The 19,210-nt window shown below is 44.1% G+C and overlaps 1 protein-coding gene and 1 pseudogene across 1 annotated transcript in view; one reads left to right on the top strand and one right to left on the bottom strand.

Annotated features, from left to right (window-relative positions):
- LOC122219098 (gamma-aminobutyric acid receptor subunit rho-2) overlaps positions 1-19,210 on the top strand; it is a 40,593-nt gene that overhangs the window by 5,451 nt on the left and 15,932 nt on the right. The window contains exon 2 of the mRNA XM_042937359.1: positions 2,031-2,137. Coding sequence (XP_042793293.1) covers positions 2,031-2,137 — 107 coding nt within the window. The remainder of the gene's footprint in view (positions 1-2,030; positions 2,138-19,210) is intronic.
- Positions 5,370-5,457, bottom strand: LOC122220847 (annotated as a pseudogene).

Genomic DNA, 19,210 nt, shown 5'->3' with positions numbered 1-19,210 from the left:
TGAGGAAGTTGGGGCGAGGGTGATTGAGGGCAGAGGTCAAGGGCTCTGGGAAGAGGGTCAGGCACCTCTGCCCAACCCCCAAGTATTCTAAGAACCTATGAGTGAAAATACTACTACTGCTCCTGCTCCCGAGTTGCCCCCTCCCTGTTTTCACCTTCTCCCTGAGAAGCTCCAGGTGGACTTCAGAGAATAGTTGGGAGGTCTGGAGCTCCAGGTGGCTCCTGGGCTGTAAGGTGGGAAGCCCCAGCTTATAGGGGAATCTGCTTCTTGGGTGGGGAGGGAAGTCGGGGCAGACTAACCTTTAGGCCAGCACTGCAGAATAAAACTTTTTGAGACCGAGGAAAAGTTATAGATCTGGACTATCCAATATAGTAACCACCAGCCTCATGTGGCTATTAAGCACCTAAGTATGACTAGTAGAACTAAAGAACTGAACATTAATTTTATTTCATTGTAATTGACTTAAACAGCCACATGTGGCTAGTGGCTAGTGGCTACTTTATCGATCAGCCCAGCTTTAGAACTCCATCAAGTTGCACTATCTGGGCAGAGCTGATAGAGAATGAAAGTTAATGAGGATTTCACAGAAAGATGTGTCAAAGAACAGAACCTCAAAAGAGGAAACATGTTACTTCCCTCTTATAGAGTTTAAACAGGAAATATGCCTATTTCTCTAAAAAACATGAAGTGTGATAAGAATACTGAGAATAAAATAAGGATGTATATATAAATGAACAACAAACATTCAAAACAAAATCCCTTCATTTACTTCTAAAATCCTTAAATATCCTACACATAACGCTGACTTCTTATAAGGCTGTTTAGTTTCTTCTGTCAAGAATTAGATCTCACAAACTTACAAGAAGACCACGGGGGAAGGGGAAAAAATAGTTTCAGAGAGGGAGGCAAACCATAAGGGACTCTTGAATATAGAGAACGAACTGAAGGTTGATGGTGAGAAGAGGGGAGAGGGGAAAATGGGTGATGGGCGATGAGGAGGGTACTTGTTGGGATGAGCACTGGATGTTGTATGTAAGTGATAAATCATGGGAATCTACTCCCGAAGCCGAGAGCACACTGTATACACTGTATGTTAGCTGACTTGACAATAAATTATATTTAAAAAATAAAAATAAAAAACATTCATAGAAAAAAAAAAAGGAATTAGATCTCACATCTTGTTAGACCCAAATCCATCCATCCTTCTTTCCTTCCTTCCTCCCTCCCTTCCTTCCTCTCTCCCTCCCCTACTCTCTCCTTTTTTTAAAATCTTAGAATTCTTTTTTTTTAACTCTTTTAAAAAATGTTTATTGGGGCGCCTGGGTGGCTCAGTCGGTTAAGCGTCCGACTTTGGCTCAGGTCATGATCTCGCGGTCCGTGGGTTTGAGCCCCGCGTCGGGCTCTGTGCTGACAGCTCGGAGCCTGGAGCCTGTTTCAGATTCTGTGTCTCCCTCTTTCTCTGATCCTCCCCTGTTCATGCTCTCTCTCTCTCTGTCTCAAAAATAAATAAACATTAAAAAAAACTTTTTTTTAATGTTTATTTACTTTGAGAGAGAAAGAGAGCAGGGGAGGGGCAGAGAGAGAGGGAGAGAGAAAATCCCAAGCAGGCTCTGTGCCATCAGCACAGAGCCCAATGCGGGGTTTGCACTCATGAACCATGAGATCATGACCTGAACCAAAATCAAGAGTCAGATGCTTAACCGACTGAGCCTCCAGGCACCCCCATCACAAAACCAGTATTATAGTAACATAAGAGAAATGTTTAAAAAGAAATATATATATATATAATCCTCCACCATTCAACCCAACTGCTGTCATCCAATCATTACCTTACGAAGGCTCTGCAAGGGTCTGGTTCTCAGGACTGACTATGAGGGCCTGGGGAGGACAGGGTGGGTCGGGAGGGGTGTGTGTGTGTGTAGCCTTTGGTGGATGGAGAAGAGATGTCTAACAGATAGCTCCTATAGGGAGTAATCTCCCCATATGCCTTTGTGGGTCATTGGGAAAACATCTCTTGCTTGTCTTTGCAGTCACCTATATAAGAAGAACCTCGACGTGACCAAAATCCACAAGGGAAAACCTCAGCCACTTCTTAGAGTGGAGGACCATGATTTCTCCATGAGGCCCGCCTTTGGAGGTAGGACTGAGTCCCCAGGGGCTGCCTGCTGCCCTGTCCTGTTCCCTCAGGCACAACCCTCCCTCGGGGCCCCAGTTTTCCCACTCACAGTCAGATAAGCCCAAATCGGCTTCCGAAGTCTCTCATTTCCTCAAGGAGAGAAGAGTTGGAAGGAAATGAGCTAAGAAGGCTGTTGGCTGAAGTGTTGCTAATGGTTAAGATGTCTACGACCAGAGTGGACCTGCCTTGCTGCTGCCAGCTTTCTTTTCCTAAAACATGAGCCAGCCTGGAGCGTCTGGACACAAAATGGCTCCCCTGGGTCAGCCACCATTCCCAGTGATTAGCTGGGAATTTGGGGTTTTGAGGGCCACCTGCCTTTCGATGCAGCAACAACAATTTAACCCATGATGAGTCCCCTCATAAACTTGGCCCCTAAGGAGCTTTGCTGCTTTGCAGTCAGGGACGGGTGGCCAGGCTGGTGGCCGTCCTTTCTTTCCAGGAATTGGAGAAACGCCACAGGAAGGCCAGGAAAGGAGCCATCTGCTCTCAACAGGTGGGGAGTGGGGTAAGAATAGCAGAATGTGCAAGATGTGCCCCGCCAGCCACCCCCCCCCCCCCCCCCCCCCTCAACTTGTATACTTGGGAAACTGAGCTCTGGTGCATTTCAGCCAACAGGTACTGGCCAAGGCAGACCTGGGCAAGCTGGCTTCCCTTTCCCTTTATCTCCATTTCCAGATCTTCTCTTAGGGCCCTGGGGCTGTAGGGGTGACCTGCAGGCAAGTCACAGATCCTCTCTGAGCCTCTGTTTGCTGGTTTGCAAAATGGGAATTGTAATCCCTACATCTGGGGTTGTTGTCAGGATTAAAGGAGATAATGTATGTAAAGCCCTTGACACATAAGGATTCAAGTTCCTTTAGAAAAACCCAGCTGTCAGGCCTGCCTCTTGTGTGACTGTTATGGGATTAGACATTAATTCATCCCAGGGGCCTTTGCATTTTAAAAGGCCGCAAAGCCTCTCACTCAGTTCCCTGAGCTCTGACACCTGCAGAGCAGGAAGAGAAAAGTAGGAGGCAGATTATGGTCCCATGTGCCTTCTTCCTGCCCAGGAATGTTGTTCATCACTGGCTCAGGTCAGGAGGTTACCAGCTCCCCCAGGGCTCACCATGATAATGCCCACAAGGAATTTTATGAAAATAAAGTTTTCCTAAATAAGCCACTCTAAAATAGCTGTATCTGCTCCAAGAGGTCTAAGTGAGACATTCCTGTCACAAGGAAGATCCACCTTGCCTTTCTGGTAGAGTGTCAGTTAAGTGGCTAGGACAACAATACACAATGGCATTAATGACAGCACTTTGATACTGGTTTTTCTGCACCAGGGACCATTCTAATCAAGGTATGTACATACAGGATCTTATTTCAGTCCTCAGGACAGCTCTGTGATGTAGATACTATCATTTTTCCCAGATGGGGAAACTGAGGCCTAGAGAGGTGAACTCACTGGGTCAGGTCACACTCCTGCTGAGGTTAGGCCCTCCCTCCTGGCAGAGTGTCTTTTCTTGTACTTTCTACTTGTATGTCCCTCAATGCAGGGCTGACATACCCATCAGGCAGAGTAGGCATAGTGTTAAAGGATCACAATGATATTCTTAGGGACCCCTGAAAATATTTTAATGTATTTAAACACTTTTCTTCTTTTAATGTTTTGTTTTTGAGAGACAGAAAGAGAGCATGAGTGGGGGAGGGGCAGAGAGAGAGAGAGAGAGAGAGAGAGAGAGAGAGAGAGAGAGAACCCAAGCAGGCTCCAGGCTCCCATCTGTCAGCACAGAGCCTGACACGAGGCTCAAACCCACAAACCATGAGATCATGACCTGAGCCAAAGTCAGACGCTTACCCCACTGAGCTGCCCAGGTGCCCCTAATGACTCTTACCCTCTGTAACCTCTGGGAGTATCTGAACAAGGGTTAGAACCAAGAAGCTTTCCCTGCAGGTACTCCTGAGGGTCTCCATTCCATCCAGCACCCTATCCTTGGGCAGGGGACACTGTCCAGGTGGCAGGCAGGTCTCTGAGGAAGGAGACTGGCAGACATAGGTGACTCTGCAAGTAACAGACTCTGTGCAAGTAACTCCTTACTTGTTGGCAGCCCTGTGCCAGGAGCCTGGTAAGAAGCAGAGCCTGGGCCCAACCTGCCCTCATGCTCGCCCCTCCAGACTCCCTCCCCGGCTTAGCACCCACGCATACTAAGCAGGTCATTTGAACAAAGATGTTGTGAAGTTATGTCTTATTCCTGTCCTCTCTTCCTATTTTATTTCTATAAGAGGGGCTTCCTGAGGATTGATGTTTAAAAGTAGTTGATAAAGAAGAATTTATCTGAGGCTAGATACCCCATGGTGACCTTTTCGGCCTGGAAAAAGAACAGATTAAAAAATCTAGCAGCTTCCTAATAATCCCAGGGATCAGTTGAAACAAAAATACCTTGCCTAAGCTCCCAGCTGCCTGATTCAGTAGTGCGTCCTGGTTAGAGGAAACTCCAAAGACCTGGGGTGTCTCCTCCATTTGTTAGGAGATATGCTGCAATGCAGGTTTTTTTAATATTTAGTTTTTAAGAAATTGTGGTAAAATACATATAACATAAAATTGACTATGTTAACCATTTGTAACTGTACAGATCAGTGGCATAGTTATACAACCATCACCCCCACCCATCACCAGAATGTTTTCATCTTCCCAAACTGAAACCCTGTCCCCATTAAAAAGTCAACTCCAGCTCTTTCCTTTTTCCCCAGCCCCTGGCAACCACCATTCTACGTTCTGTCTCTAGGAATCTGACCACTCTCGGTACCTCGGTACCTCGTGTAGGTGGAATCATACCGTTTTTGACTGGCTTTTGTGACTGGCTTATTTTATTTTTATTTACTTATTTATCTTTGTTATAGCACAATTTGTATATTTCAAGAAGACAAAAAATTAGTATCGTTTACAGTATCTTAAGATAAATTGCCTTCGAATGGGAGCTTCCTTCCCAGTACTTTGAGGTCTACAAGGCACATGTAGAAAATTTACTTCTGTGGAAACTGAGGACTGCTTAAATTGAATGGCAGGCAGGGAGAGGGCCTGTGGTTTTTCTTTTTGATTAATTGCTGTAACACTGTCCTTTGGGCGACTGAGGGAGTCTCATGTTTTCTTTAGACATCATTAGGCCCCAGAGCTCTTGCAGGACAACTTTGACGCCGTATGAATTCTGCCATCTTGCCAACACTGATGAGACTGACGGTAGTGAGTTCTCACTCAAGTTTGTGCAGCTTTAAAAGAATGCATTTGAGGAGGGAGTCATCATCAATCTGGCTTATTTCTTTTAACATAATGTCCTCAAGCTTCACCCATGTTGTAACATAGATCAGCATTCCCTTCCTTTTTAATAATATTCCACTGAATGCATAGATCACGTTTGGTTTATCCATTCATCTGTTAGTGGACATTGGGTTGTTTCCACCCTTAGGAAATTATGAATTATGCTTCCACGGACATAGGTGTACAGATACCTGTTTGAGATCCTGATTTTAATTCTTTGGGGTATATTCAGAAGTGGAATTGCTGGATCATAGGGTAGTTCAGTTTAATTTTTTGAGGAACCTCCACACTTTCTTCTACAGCAGCTGTACTTTTTACATTCCCACTAGCACAATGTTGATATTTAACGCAAATTGTATACAGGGGAGGTATAGGAGGGATGGAGTGTCATCATCCTACTGTGGGTAGGAAAAGAAAAGCAGCTCAGGGGCTGAGGTGTGCTCTCCTTGCCCTGCCACATGCCAGCCTAGAATTCTGAGGAGTCTGAGAGTTCTGAAGTTGGACTTAACCTTCAGGATTGTCGTGAAGGTGCATTTATCAAAGAGGTAGGATAGGCTATCTGTAATTTTGCAGTATCTTTGCTTGATTTATAACCTTCAGATACACATATGGCATATGGGTCTCTGGTTGTGCTCTTGCCTAGAGGTTGACCCGCAAATGTTGTTGCTGTCCATAGACGTCACCTCCTGGCACCTGGCACCAGGGAGGAGAGTGGGCCCAGAAGGGCAAACCTCGAGGTCAGCACTGGGTGGGTTGAGACTGAGTGACTCAGAGAGACCTGAAGACTGAACCCAGCCTTTGACCAGGGGCAGGTTGGGACACCATCTGGGCCAAAAGCACCTTCCCCATATCAGTTTCTAGAACAGAACACTTCCTGTGTTAAATCCACACAGCAAAGGGCTGAATTCAGCAGAGAAGGTATGCAGCATTGGCTCATATGTTTCCTTGAGGTAACTGCAAACCCAACGTGTCCAGCTTCACTTCATGAGCCTGCCGATTTTCTGTCTGCTTTTTCTTGGGCAACTCAGGCTGGAAGGTGTTGAGCTGGGCTGGGTTTGCCCTCCTTCTCCTCCAAGTCAACCAGTTTGAATCAATTCACCCATTAAACTCTCACTCAGATCTGCCCCCTCCTTCCCCTCCCTCATCCCCTTACACCACCCATTCTCAATATGCTCTTGGGAGGTGAAAAAAGTCTCAGACGTTATTGTGGTTTGTGGCCCTCCAAAACTCAGTCCTCCCTGACAAAGTCTTTTTCCTTAGTATTTTATTTAAGTTAAAATTAACTAAAACCTTAAATTCCACTAGAATTTTCACTTTAGGGGGCAACAAAGGTGAGAAGTTTGGAAGTACTGCTTACAGCAACACCGTGGTTCCCACCCCACTCAGGGCCAGGTTCACTTCCTGGAAACATCGCTTCCATGTGCTGCTCCCTCAGAAACTGCAGGCTCCCCATATTCTTCAAGAGGAAATGCAGCCCCTGCTTCTCCCTGCTGGGTCCCAAGACCTCCACAGTCTTCTCCCTGCTACCCCTGACGAGGACTCTTCCCTGCTAGAACGCTTTCTGTCCCTGCACACCCGTGCTTGTTTCTGCCTATGAGCATCTGTTCCCAACGCCCCTGCTCCATGTTGCCCTGCTTCATCCATCTATCCAGAACCCACTTTAACTCCTCTCCTCTAACATGTGGCATCTCTCAGCTATTTTGAACTATATGACCTTCTGATTTGAAATAACTGCACAGATTCATTCTTTCCCTCACAAGACTGCCCCTCCACTTCAGGCACCAAACGCAAGTCGTCCCCAAGTCACCTGCACTTGTCTGACTTGGCTACAAAATCAGGAGTTCCCACACACCCTCCGTAGGCTTGGTAGTTTGCTATAATGGCTCATAGAGCTCAGGGGAATACTTTACTATTGCTGGTTCATTATAAAGTAGATTATAAAAGACACAGACGATCAGCCAGATGAAAAGGTAGGCAGTATAAGAACTAGAGTCCTGAGCACGGGGGCCTCTGTCGCATGGAGTTGGGGTATGCCATCTTCCCTGCATGTGGATGTGTTTGCTATCCTGGAAACTCACTAAACCCTGTTGTTTAGGGTTTTATAGAGGTTCCATTCCATAGGCATAATTGATGAAATCATTGGCTATTGGTGATTACCTCAGTCTCCAGTGCCCGCCTCTCCCCAGAGGTTGGAGGGTGGGGCTGGAACTTCCAACACTCTAATCACAAGGTTGGTTCCCCTGATAAGCAGCCCCCATCCTGAAGCTATGTAGGCATCCACCAAAAGTCTCCTCATTAGCATAAACTCAGAATGTTTGGTGGAGGTTTGTGATGAACAAAAAAGATGCTCTTCTCACCCCTATCATTCAGGAAATTACAGGGGTCTCAAGAGCTAGGAACCAGAGAAAAAGACCAAATATATATATTTCTTTTCATATCACAATATCACAATTTCTGTGTCACCTTATAAGGTTACTGCCTACTTACTTCTCTAGCTGCACTGTCTCTAATGCGATGCCTTCCTAAGGAACTTTCTAGGGTAATTCTGGTGCTTTTCACCTGGGATGATAATTTAGAACCACCCCCATAGAAGATGCCCTCTGTGTTTGGGGCACCCAGATCTATGAGTGCCCCCATGAGCTCTTCAAGTGCTTTACTCTGTGGCCTCATCCTTAGCAGGGATTCAACCCTGGACTTCCAAGCCGCAGGAGTCTGGCCACCAAGGCCTCAACTGCTACTCATCTGGCCATCGTGAGACCCATGGAGCCAGTTTAAAGCAAGGTCATGGCTCTATTTGAATCTAAGGCCTCCTTTTGAGTGCTCCTTGGACCTCCCTGGCTCTGCCTCTCCACTTTGCCACGCTGGGTGGGCTAGTGCTTCCCAATTACATCTGAGGTTGGGGGGGGGCGAAGTGAGGGACACAGCTGGCTCTCTGGGGTGCGGCTCCTGCAGCCTTTTTCCTGGGAGCTACTGCCCTTGGAGGAGACTCCTCTGATCCTTCCTTAGTGCTCGTGGCCCTTCCCTTCTGGAACACAAACCCTAACTTGCCACCCACACTGTGCTCCTACTCACTCCTTCCCCTGAAATTAATCTTCCCTTCCTGGTCTCTCCCTGACATAGCCCCTTCTCTACAGTCCTGCTTGGGGCAATCTCACTGCTTCCCTCACTTGACCCCACACGAGCCCAAGTGACTAACAAGGTCACCATGCTCCAAAAGGATAGGATGCTGGTCCCGGTAACAAGTCTGTTTGGGGATGTTAAATTTAGGAAATTGTTAGATATCCAGTGGAGACCTCTTTCAATCTTTATCAACAATCAGGCTATTGGAGTTTGAGTCAGAGATAGGGCCCAGGAGGGTGATGAGAGTCAGTCTTTCAGGGAAGAGTTGTTTGTGGGAGGGGCTTTGTTGCAGACACCGCAGAGGGAGGGGTTTCAACAAGGGGTGGGGCGTGGGGTGGTAGCAAGCATCCGAAGGCGAAGGTGGGGAGACAAGTAGGAGGTGGAGACAGCTAGTGGAGATGGGGTAGCAGAAGAGTTTGACAACAAGTGGAAAGTGGCCACCAGGGCATGGGAAATTGTAAAATCTCACTTCTGGAAGTCTTCTTAAAGGTCAGTCGTGCAGCGGTCCTCAAACTTGAGAATGGATCCGCGTCACCGCAGTGCTTACGGAGACCCAGCCTCCCCAGCCCCCACTACAGAGCCTCTGGCTCAGAACGCCTGCGGTAACACTTGAGAATTGTATTGCTAACAAGTGCCCGGTGAGGCTGATGTGGCTCATGAAGGAAGAGGCCCTGATTGAGTCCAGCCTAGATCCTAAAGTCCTAACACCAAAAATCCTGTTTTAACAAAATACCACAGATGGCTTAAAGAACAGAAATTTGTTTCTCACAGTTCTGGAGACTGGAAGTCTGAGATCAGGGTGCCGTCCGATGTGGTTCCTGATGAGCGTCCTCTTCCTGGTTTCCATGTGTGGCCTTTTCACTGTGTCCTCACGAGGTTGAGGGAGAGAGAAGCAAGCTCTCTGGTCTCTTCTTACAAGGGCACTGGTCCTATTTGAGGAGATTCTACCCTCATGTACTACTCACCTACCAAAGGCCCCGACCTCCTAACACCATCACATGGGGAACTAGGCTTCAACATGTGAATTTGGGGACATGAGGGGACACAAACATTCAGTCCACAGTAGCCACTTCCTTCCGTGGGGTCTCTGCCAACTCAGCACCTGCATAGGCCTTTTGAACCTTTCTTAGTGATGAATATCTGAGAGGTTTCCCAAAATTGTTAAGCACAGGACCTGCAACAAAGGGCAAGGCTGCTCACAGGCAAACTTGTTTTCACAAAGAATAGGCGATCAAGGCTGTTTCCTTGGTGAGTCAGCGGTGGAAGGGGAACCCTGTACTTACTGAGGTGTTCCACGAACACGTTCTTCATCGTTTACACAGGGGCAGCTGTGCCTATTCCAGATTCTCCCCCGTCCACTAGGACACTCTCTTGGTCTCTACAAAAATATTTTCTTGAGGTAAGCATCGTGGTAGTGTTCTGTAGGTTCTTTAGCAAATTACCACAAATTTAGAGACTTAAAACAACACAGATTCGGACACCTGGGAGGCTCAGCCGGTTAAGTATCTGACTTCGGCTCAGGTCATGGTTTTGCTGTTAGTGAGTTCGAGCCCCGTATCAGGCTCTGCGCTGACAGCTTAGAGCCTGGAGCCTGTTTCAGATTCTGTGTCTCCCTCTCTCTCTGCCCCTCCCCCCACTCGTGTTCTGTCTCTGTCTCTCTTAAAAGTAAACATTAAAAAAATTTTTAGGGGCACCTGGGTGGCTCAGTCGGTTGAGCGTCCAACTTTGGCTCAGGTCACGATTTCACGGTTCGTGGGTTAGAGCCCCATGTCTGGCTCTGTGCTGACAGCTCAGAGCTAAGAGCCTGCTTTGGATTCTGTCTCCCTCTCTCTCTCTGTCCCTCCCTGCCTGCACTCTGTCTCTGTCTCTCAAAAATAAATAAACATTAAAAAAATTTAAAAAAATTTTTTAAACCACACAGATTTATTATCTTACAGTTCTGTTGTTCAGAAGTCCTAAATGGGTCACACTTGGCTAAAATTAAGGTGTCAGCAGGGCTGTGCTCCTTCCTGGAGGTTTCAGAAAGAATCTGTTTTCTTGCCCTTTCTGACTTGGCTGCCCAGATTCCTTGGCTCCTGGCTTTTTTCTTCTGTCTTTAAAGCCAGGAACAGCTGGGTAAGTTCTTCAAACGTTGCATCACTCTGACCTCTTCTCTTTCTTCTACATTTAAGGATCCTTGTGACTACATTGGGCCCATCTGGATAATTAAGGCTGCTCTCCCTATTTTAAGGGCAGCTGAATAGCAACCTTAATTCTATCTGGAACCTAAATTCCCCTTTGCCATGGTGCCTAACATTCACAAGTTCTGAGGATTAGGATATAAGCAACTCTGGGGGGCCTATCACAAATATATATAAGGTGAATCTTTACATGTGTAAACAATTATCCTTGAAAACACTATGCAGCTTCTCAGAAGTCTGCCTCATATCTCCTCCCAGCTGGTGTCTCCCGAGGGTAACCATTATGCTGCCTTCTATCTCCATGAATTAGTTTTGCTCATTCTTGAGCTTCATATAGAGGGAATCATACAGTGTATGAAGTGACCATGTTCCTCTTGGAACAGTATGACCATTATAGAGGTGGTTTTTTGTTTTAGTTTTTTTTTTTTAAATCATTTTAAGTGCCAGTCTGTCTTTCCGAGGCTTCTATACATAGGACCTTGCCTGACACAATAATGCTGCCATTCAGAAAATATCTCTTCCATGTGAAAACCCTTCAAGTCATTGAAGACTGTCCAATGTTTTTAAATTTTGCAAGATCAATATCCCATGTCCTTCGATAGCTCCTGACATGGTGTCATCGCAAAGTGCTCCCTACCCCCACCCCACTTCAATAATGAGGTGCTATTCTATGCTATTCACAGGGGTATTCCTGGTTCCAGATGCAATCCTCCCTCAGATGTGATTGGGTCACACAGAGCCAGGGAGTCAACCTTCTGTTGCTCCAGATGTCTATGAAAACCTTTTGCGTGTCCTTCCAAATTCTTTTATGCATATGCAAGTAAATATGCACATGGTCTCTCCCCACCCCATCTTTTGGACAATTGTTAGTTGCTATACATACTCTTCTGCACTTGATTTTTCTTTCTGACTCAGCAATATATTTTGGGAATCTCTCCCTATTAGTTCACAAAGAACTTCTTCATCTTTTTAATGGTTACTTATTATTCCATGGTATGGATCTACCATACTTCATTTGATCAATGTCTTATTGAAAAATATGTGAGTTGTTTCCAGAATTTCACTATCACAAATTGTATGTACAAATGTCATTTTGTAATTTTGGCAATCATGGGATTATCTAAATAGATACAGAAAAGCTCTTGATAAAGAAGAACACCTGTTGATGCTAAGAATTCTTAGCAAACCAAGATCTGACAACAGATGAGAAGAAATAAAATCCAGTAGAAAAACAGATGACAAGCAATTCATAGAAGATGAAATTCTGAAGCTACAAGTGTTTAAAGGTGCTCAAACATATTGGTGATTGGAGAAATAGAAATTAAAACAACACTGAGAAAGAATTTTATACCCATCAGATTGACAAACCTTAGAAAGTTGGATCATGACAAGTGTTGGCAGCCACTGGGCATAAGAGAACCCTCCTTTGCTGTCAGTGAGTGTGACCATGGTGTGTAACACACTGGTAAGCTTTCTACCACAGTCACCCAAGAGACTGGCAGCCTGAGACAAGGACACGGAGCCTCTGTAAGACAAGGGGGATATGGGGTTTATTATAGGACCAGCACAGACTTTAGATCTGGACACAGAGGTCACCAGGTGGGAGAGTTTTGCTACTGGAGGCCAAAGGCAGGACCACGGATTTACCAAAAGAACCATGGAGTCTGTTGCATCTCGGCAAACACCAGTCCAGGGGTTGATTGGGCCAAGCACTTCATGGCAGAGGCCAGCCAGCATGGATGCAAGGGCCCTTTTCTCCTCCATGATGCAAGGTCAACTAAAGTGAGAAGAAATTAGAAACAGGACTAGATTGAGCTGCTGTTAGTTGGTAATTGAAAAATTTTCACACTTTGACGCATGATCTTTTTTGCGAGAAAGGTCAAAAAGCTGCCTTTTTTCCCCCACATTTGAGAAGTGTGAGTTAATTATCCACCTTGCTCCCCTGTACCTCCTGACACTGTACACGCAACCTGAAACGTCCTTCTTCCCTTCGCTACCTGTTAGAAGTAACCAGTGCCTCAAAGCCCAGCCCAAATGCTGTCCCTATGGTGACACTCTCTCCAGTGCCTCAGAATTAATCAAAAGCTGTCTCTTTTGTGAAATTTTCTACAGTGCCTTTGGTTAGAATTAATTGAGCTTTGCTCCTATTATCACAGAGCTCATTGTCCCTCTTAGTGGATTTTAGTCTCCTGGAGGAAGGAACCGTGCCTTCTTGATCTCCACATTCCCAGCTGTGTGGTCTGGGAGACACGGACAGTGTGGGTTGGAATGAATGAACCAGTCAGTCAGGGAAGGTGTGGTGAACCAGGAAACACTCACACTGGAAGGTCTTATTGAGAGTCAGCTGCAATGCTGATTGATCTCTGAAAGACTGTGACACCTAAAATACCAAAGTAACGGGGCACCTGGGTGGCTCAGTTGGTTAAGCATCTGACTTTGGCTCAGGTCATGATCTCACAGTTTGTGAGTTCGAGCCCCACGTCAGGCTCTGTGCTGACAGCTCAGAGCCTGGAGCCTGCTTCCAATTCTGTGTCTCCCCCTCTCTCTCCCCCTCCCCCGTTTACACTGTCTCCCTCGCAAAAATAAATAAACAAAAAAAGTTTAAAAAGAATAAGATAAAATACTAAAGTAAGAAGAAGAATGCTGAAGTGACCAGCATTAAGGTCTTGTTTGTTTGTTTCAATTAATTTTACTACAAGTCTGAGATTTCATTATAAAAAGAGGCTTTGAAAAGACTTTGAAAAGACAGTATCTTTGAAAAGATACTGCCAGATGACAGAAGACACAGACATTTCTCCAAAGAAGACATCCAGGTGGCCTGCAGACACATGGAAACATACTCAAAGTCACTCATCCTCAGGGAAATGCAAATCAAAACCACAATGAGATACTACCTCACACCTGTTAGAATGACTAAAATCAAAACCAGAAGAAACAACAGGTGTTGTTGAGGATATGGAGGAAAAGGAACCCTTAGGCACAGTTGGTGGGAATGTAAACTGTGGAAAATACTATAGAGGTTCTTCAAAAAATTAAAAATAGAACTACCATGTGATCCGGTAATTCCACTACTAGGTGTTTACCCAAAGAAAGTGAAAATACTAATTCAAAAAGATAAATGTACCCCTATGTTTACTGCAGCATTATTTACAATAACCAAATTATGGAAGCAGCCCAAGTGTCCGCCAATAGAGGAATGGATAAAGAAGTGGTGTGTGTGTGTGTGTGTGTGTGTGTGTGTGTATGTAGTGGAATATTATTCAGCCATAAAAAAGAACGAAATTTTGCCAATTACAACAACATGGATGGAACTAGAGAGTATAATGCTAAGTGAAATAAATCAGTCAGAGAAAGACAAATGCCATATGCTTTTACTCAGATATGGAATTAAAAAAACAAATGGAAAAAAGAGACAAAAAAACCCCAGACTCTTAACTATAGAGAACAAAGAGATGGTTACCAGAGGGGAGGTGAGTGGGGGATGGGTGAAATAGGTGAAGGGGATTAAGAGTACACGTATCATGATGAGCATTGAGTCATGTATGGAAATGTGGAATCACTATATTGTACACCTGAAACTAATATTACACTGTATGTTAACTACACTGGAATTAAAAAATTAATTAATTTAAAAAAGACTGCCACATGAGCCGGATTAATTCAATGACCACAGTGTTTCTTTGGACAAACCCTTGATGTGTTTTTTCCCTCCCTTTAATGGGGCAAGTTTTAACTCCTTAGTACCTGGGAGCATGCGTTGCTAATAACTGCCAGCCCTTCTTCAAGTGTGGCCCACAGAGATTTTTCTGTTGTTGGGTTTCCCCATTTTGTCCTGTGGCACAGTCTGGAGCAGTTTATTTCTGCTCACATTGCTGAAGGTGAGTGAAGCCACGCTTCACCTATGGCTAGGGCTGGGTGATAGTCCAGGACCCGAGTTTGGCCGTTTGGAGTCCAGGGTCAGTGGGCAGTGACACTGGTGTGGCAGGCAGAACACCATGGGTACCTGCGATTTCCTTGCAGAATTGGGTCTACAGTGTGGCCCCTCAGTGACTAGAAACCAGGGCTAAGAGGTTGGCAGTCATTCCTTCCCCCAACGTGTATTAAGCCCTCCTCAGGCCAGGCTCTCTGTTCTGTGAGTGCTGAGGGAAATACAATGAGTAAGTTTCAGGCTCTACCCTCTGGGTAAGTGAGATAGGCCACAATAATAATGGCAATGATCATATAACTAATTATAGAACATCTTATATGCCAAACCCTTACATGGGCTTTCCATGGATTAACACATTCAATCCTCATGACAACCGTATGAAGCTGGTATATAATTACACCTATTTACAGATAAGGAAACCAAGGCACGGAGAAATTATGTATGCCCAAGGTCACACTGCTGGTGGATGATGGGACCAAAATCCAACTCCTGGCTACCACAGTAGGTTTATTTTTTGACTCTTTTGAATCACAGAGTCCTTTGAAAATCTGTTTGTTTCCCTGAATAATGATAATCTCTGTTACATGGGCGTGCATGCACACACACACACACGCATGCTTACTTTTTATGTAATTTCAGAAGGTTCGCAGAAGGCTTGCACCTGTCCCTAGGGGCTCCATGAGCTCAGGATAACTACCCCTGCCTGCCTTGCACAGATGATCTCCACATGAGGGCACTGGTGGAGAGTGACAAATCACAGACATGACAAAGCAGTCAGGGGCAGCTGGAAGGTGGCATGAAGGGTACCGAGGGAGGGCTGAGGAGGGAATGCAAGGCCAGGTGGGGCACCATAGGAACAGAGAAATGGGCCTTGATCCTCTCCAGAGCCTGTTCTCTCTTCTGGCCCCCATGAGAGCAAGGTGGCTTTCTCGGGCTTGTCTTCCACTTTCTGATTTTGATCATTCATTCCTATAGCAGAGGCTCCTCCACCCACTGACAAACTGGTTGGGGAAGATAGGAGTGGGGGGACTCAGGGACCTGCCTCCTTAATCCAGGCTGGCAAATGACCCCTCTCTTCTCCACCTGTGGGACCACAGAACCTGCAACATCCTCCCTTCCTCTTCTTCCTTCTACACTTTCAGAGGAACCTCATGCCATTGACTTCAGGTCTTGTTATCTATTAATATGATCACTGCCCCACCCTACTCTAATGTGTGGGGGTGAGGGTGCAGAGTTTGGAGGCTGACAAAGCAGAAAGACAACCCTCCTCCCCAGTGGTTGATGGGGGGGTGGATGAGTGTTCTGGTAGGAAAAGAACAGGACACGGTGGGGTCCGGCAACCTCAATTAGGGGGTTGGGGAAATCCTTCTAGAAGAAAGGTGGGGTTTAAGTTGAGACTCTGATCAATTTGACTAGTTTGAGTAGTAATACCTCATTGTGTTTCAAATGGAGTTATGTCTATTTTGTGTGTCTGTGATTTATTTCCTCTTTTTTGAAATGTTTGTTTGAAGTCTCGGCTGTTTTTGTATTGGGTTGTCTGACTTTTTCTTAATGGGACTCTTAAGAATTATTTATATATTCTGCATGCGAGCTTTTTGCCAGTGGTGGTTTTTGATAAACAGGAGTTCTTGATTTCTTCAGTGAAAAATTTTTTATTGGATTGTAACATATATACAGAAAAGTACACAGATCATAAGCGTACAGCTTAGCGAATTATCTAAAAGTGAACATTTTCTTGTAATGAGCATCTAGATCAAGAAACAGTATTTCCAGAAGTCTCCTCTCCCTATAATTATCCTTCCACCATGGGCAACCATTATCCTGACTTCTAATGCCAAATATTCGTTTTGCCAGATAATCTTAATTTCAGTGTAAATCTATTGATCTTTTCTTATGGTTAGTGTTTTTGTGTCTCGATAAGTATATTGCTATCCTGAGATAAGAATATATTCCCCTTGATTACCTTCTGGAGCTTTGTTGTTTTGCTTTTCACATCTGGATCTATAATCCACTTGGAGTTATTTTGCATATTGCATGATTTGCATATGTATTTCCAATTGTCCCCGCATTGGTTATTAAAGATATATTCCTTCTCCAATCACCTGCAGTGATATCTTTATAATAAATTAATGTTCTCAGGCGCCTGCGTGGCTCAGTCAGTTGAGCATGCAATTCTTGATTTCGGCTCAGATCATGATCTCACGGTCATGAGACTGAGCCCTGTTTCAGACTCTGCACTGAGTGTGGAGCCTGCTTGAGATTCTCTCTCTCTCCCTCTGCCTCTCTCCCCCACTTGCGCTCTCTTTCTCTCTCTCTCAAAAACAAAAATAATAAGTCAATGTCCTCAAATGTGTATTTCTACTTCTGGACTCTCCATTCTGTTCCATTTTGTCAACTGGTTCATTTTTATGCCAATTCTTTACTTCCTCTTTACTGTGGTTCTGTAATAAATCAGGATACCTGCTGAAGCACATCCTCCCACCCTGTTTTTCTTCAAGAAAGGCTGCTTTGAATTTCCTGATAAGCATTTTGTCAAGTTCCATAGGAAAATCTAATGAGATCTAGATTAGAATTGCATTGAGTCTGTAGATCAATATGGGATAATTAATATTTTTACAATATTGAAACTTCCAACCCAGGACCATGATCTATTTTTCCATGTACTTATGTCTTTTAATTTCTCTCTATTATATCTCATTGTTTACTTCATAGAGGACATTCAGATATTTTGCTAGATTTTTCTCTAGGTACTTATTCCTAGGTATTTTTGATGCAATTGTTAAAGGCACTTTTGCAAATTTCCTTTTCTAACTTTGACTTTTGTATATTGACTCTGTATTCAACATCCTTATTAAAGTCTCTTATTAATTCTAATAACTTATCTGCTAATTTAAAAAATTATATGTCTAATCTTATACAAATAATGGCACTTTTGTTTCTTTTTTTTCCAGTCCTCATAACTTTTTCTCATTTCTTGCCTTATTGTGCTGTCTAGTCCTTTCCATACAATATTGAATAGAAGTGGCATTTATATTCTCATCCCATTCTCAATATTAAAGGAAAACTTACAACACTTTACCATTAAATATGATATTTATTGTAGCTATTTTTTGGTAGTTATCTCTTTTCAGATTCAGGAAGTTCTCTTCTATTCCTATGTTTAAAAAAATCATAAATGGGCACTGACTTTGGCAAAGGCTTTTTCTGTTAATATGAAGGATTATATTGATTGATTCTATTTTTATAGTTTACAGTTTTAAGAAGAATTTCCAAATCTTAATTTTTTAATCTATTTCACTTAGTATACTAAGATATTTTTTAATTGTATTTTTTTTTAGAGTTTATTTATTTTTAAGAGAGAGAGAGAGAGGGAGAGAGAGTGAGAGAGAGAGAGAGAGAGAGAGTGGGGGAGGGACGGGGAGAGAGAGGGAGACACAGAATCTGAAGCAGACTCCGGGCTCTGAGCTGTCAGCATAGAGCCTGATGCAGGGCTTGAACTCAGGAATGGCAAGGTCATGACCTAGGCCAAAGTTGGATGTTTAAACAACTGAGCCACCCAGGTGCCCCCACACTAAGATATTTTAAAGTTGATGTGATTTCAATATCTAAATCCCCTTGTTCCTATTCTCTATTTTTTTCTGCTGGTTATTGTGTATGTCTTATTGTGTGCCTGGTTATTTTTATTATGAACTATATATTATATTTATGATATTTTTAATAGATATAATTGAAGATAACACCTGGGATGGTGTTATCTTCCTCCAGAGTGGATTTCTGTTTATTTATACCAGGTGCCTGGCAGCACGAATACTCTGTGCTGCCTGAGGCCACTACCACTCCAGATAACTTCAACCTACTGACAGAGTAGGGACTGATGTGATTTGAAGCTGAGCTACATATCCCGCAAGGGCCTATCTACCTTCACTGCTAAGGTATACTTTTGGGGATCCTAAGGTGGAGCAGCCTGCTTGGTGGGCCCTGGATTCTAATCCCGGCCCCAAAGCTTCCTGAAACCATCAAAAGCATCCTTCAGCTTCTCAGTTGCCTTCCTCAGCTAGCGGATGCCCCCAGGAGAAGTGGATCCAAACATTGAACATCCCTCCTTGGGACTCTGGTTCCCTCTCACATCCTCATCTAGGTTTATTTTGTTAGTATCAAAGTCTTCAGAAATAAATTTTTATATTTGGTCCAGCTTTTTAGTTTTCAGTAGAAATGTTAGTGTGAATTATTTAGCTTGCTAGTATTCAACGTTGGAAGACTTTGATTGATTTTCCAGTGTGAAAACAACCTTGTATTCCTGGAATAAACCTGATGTAGAAGTGATTTATCTTTTCTTTTTTTTTTTTTTTTTTTAATATATAGCTGGGTGTGATCTGTTACTATATTGTTTAGGAGCTTTGATTCTATGTTCACGAGTGACACTGACTGGTAATTTTGCTATCTAGTGCAGTCCTTGTTCTGACTTCATAAAATAACTTGACATCTTTTCACATGGATTTTGATTTTCTAAATATTCT

This window comes from Panthera leo, chromosome B2 (genome assembly GCF_018350215.1).
Source record: "Panthera leo isolate Ple1 chromosome B2, P.leo_Ple1_pat1.1, whole genome shotgun sequence".
Taxonomy (NCBI): Eukaryota; Metazoa; Chordata; class Mammalia; order Carnivora; family Felidae; genus Panthera; species Panthera leo.
The sequence above is the reverse complement of the archived record's forward strand: the minus strand, read 5'-3'. Positions and strand labels throughout refer to the sequence as shown.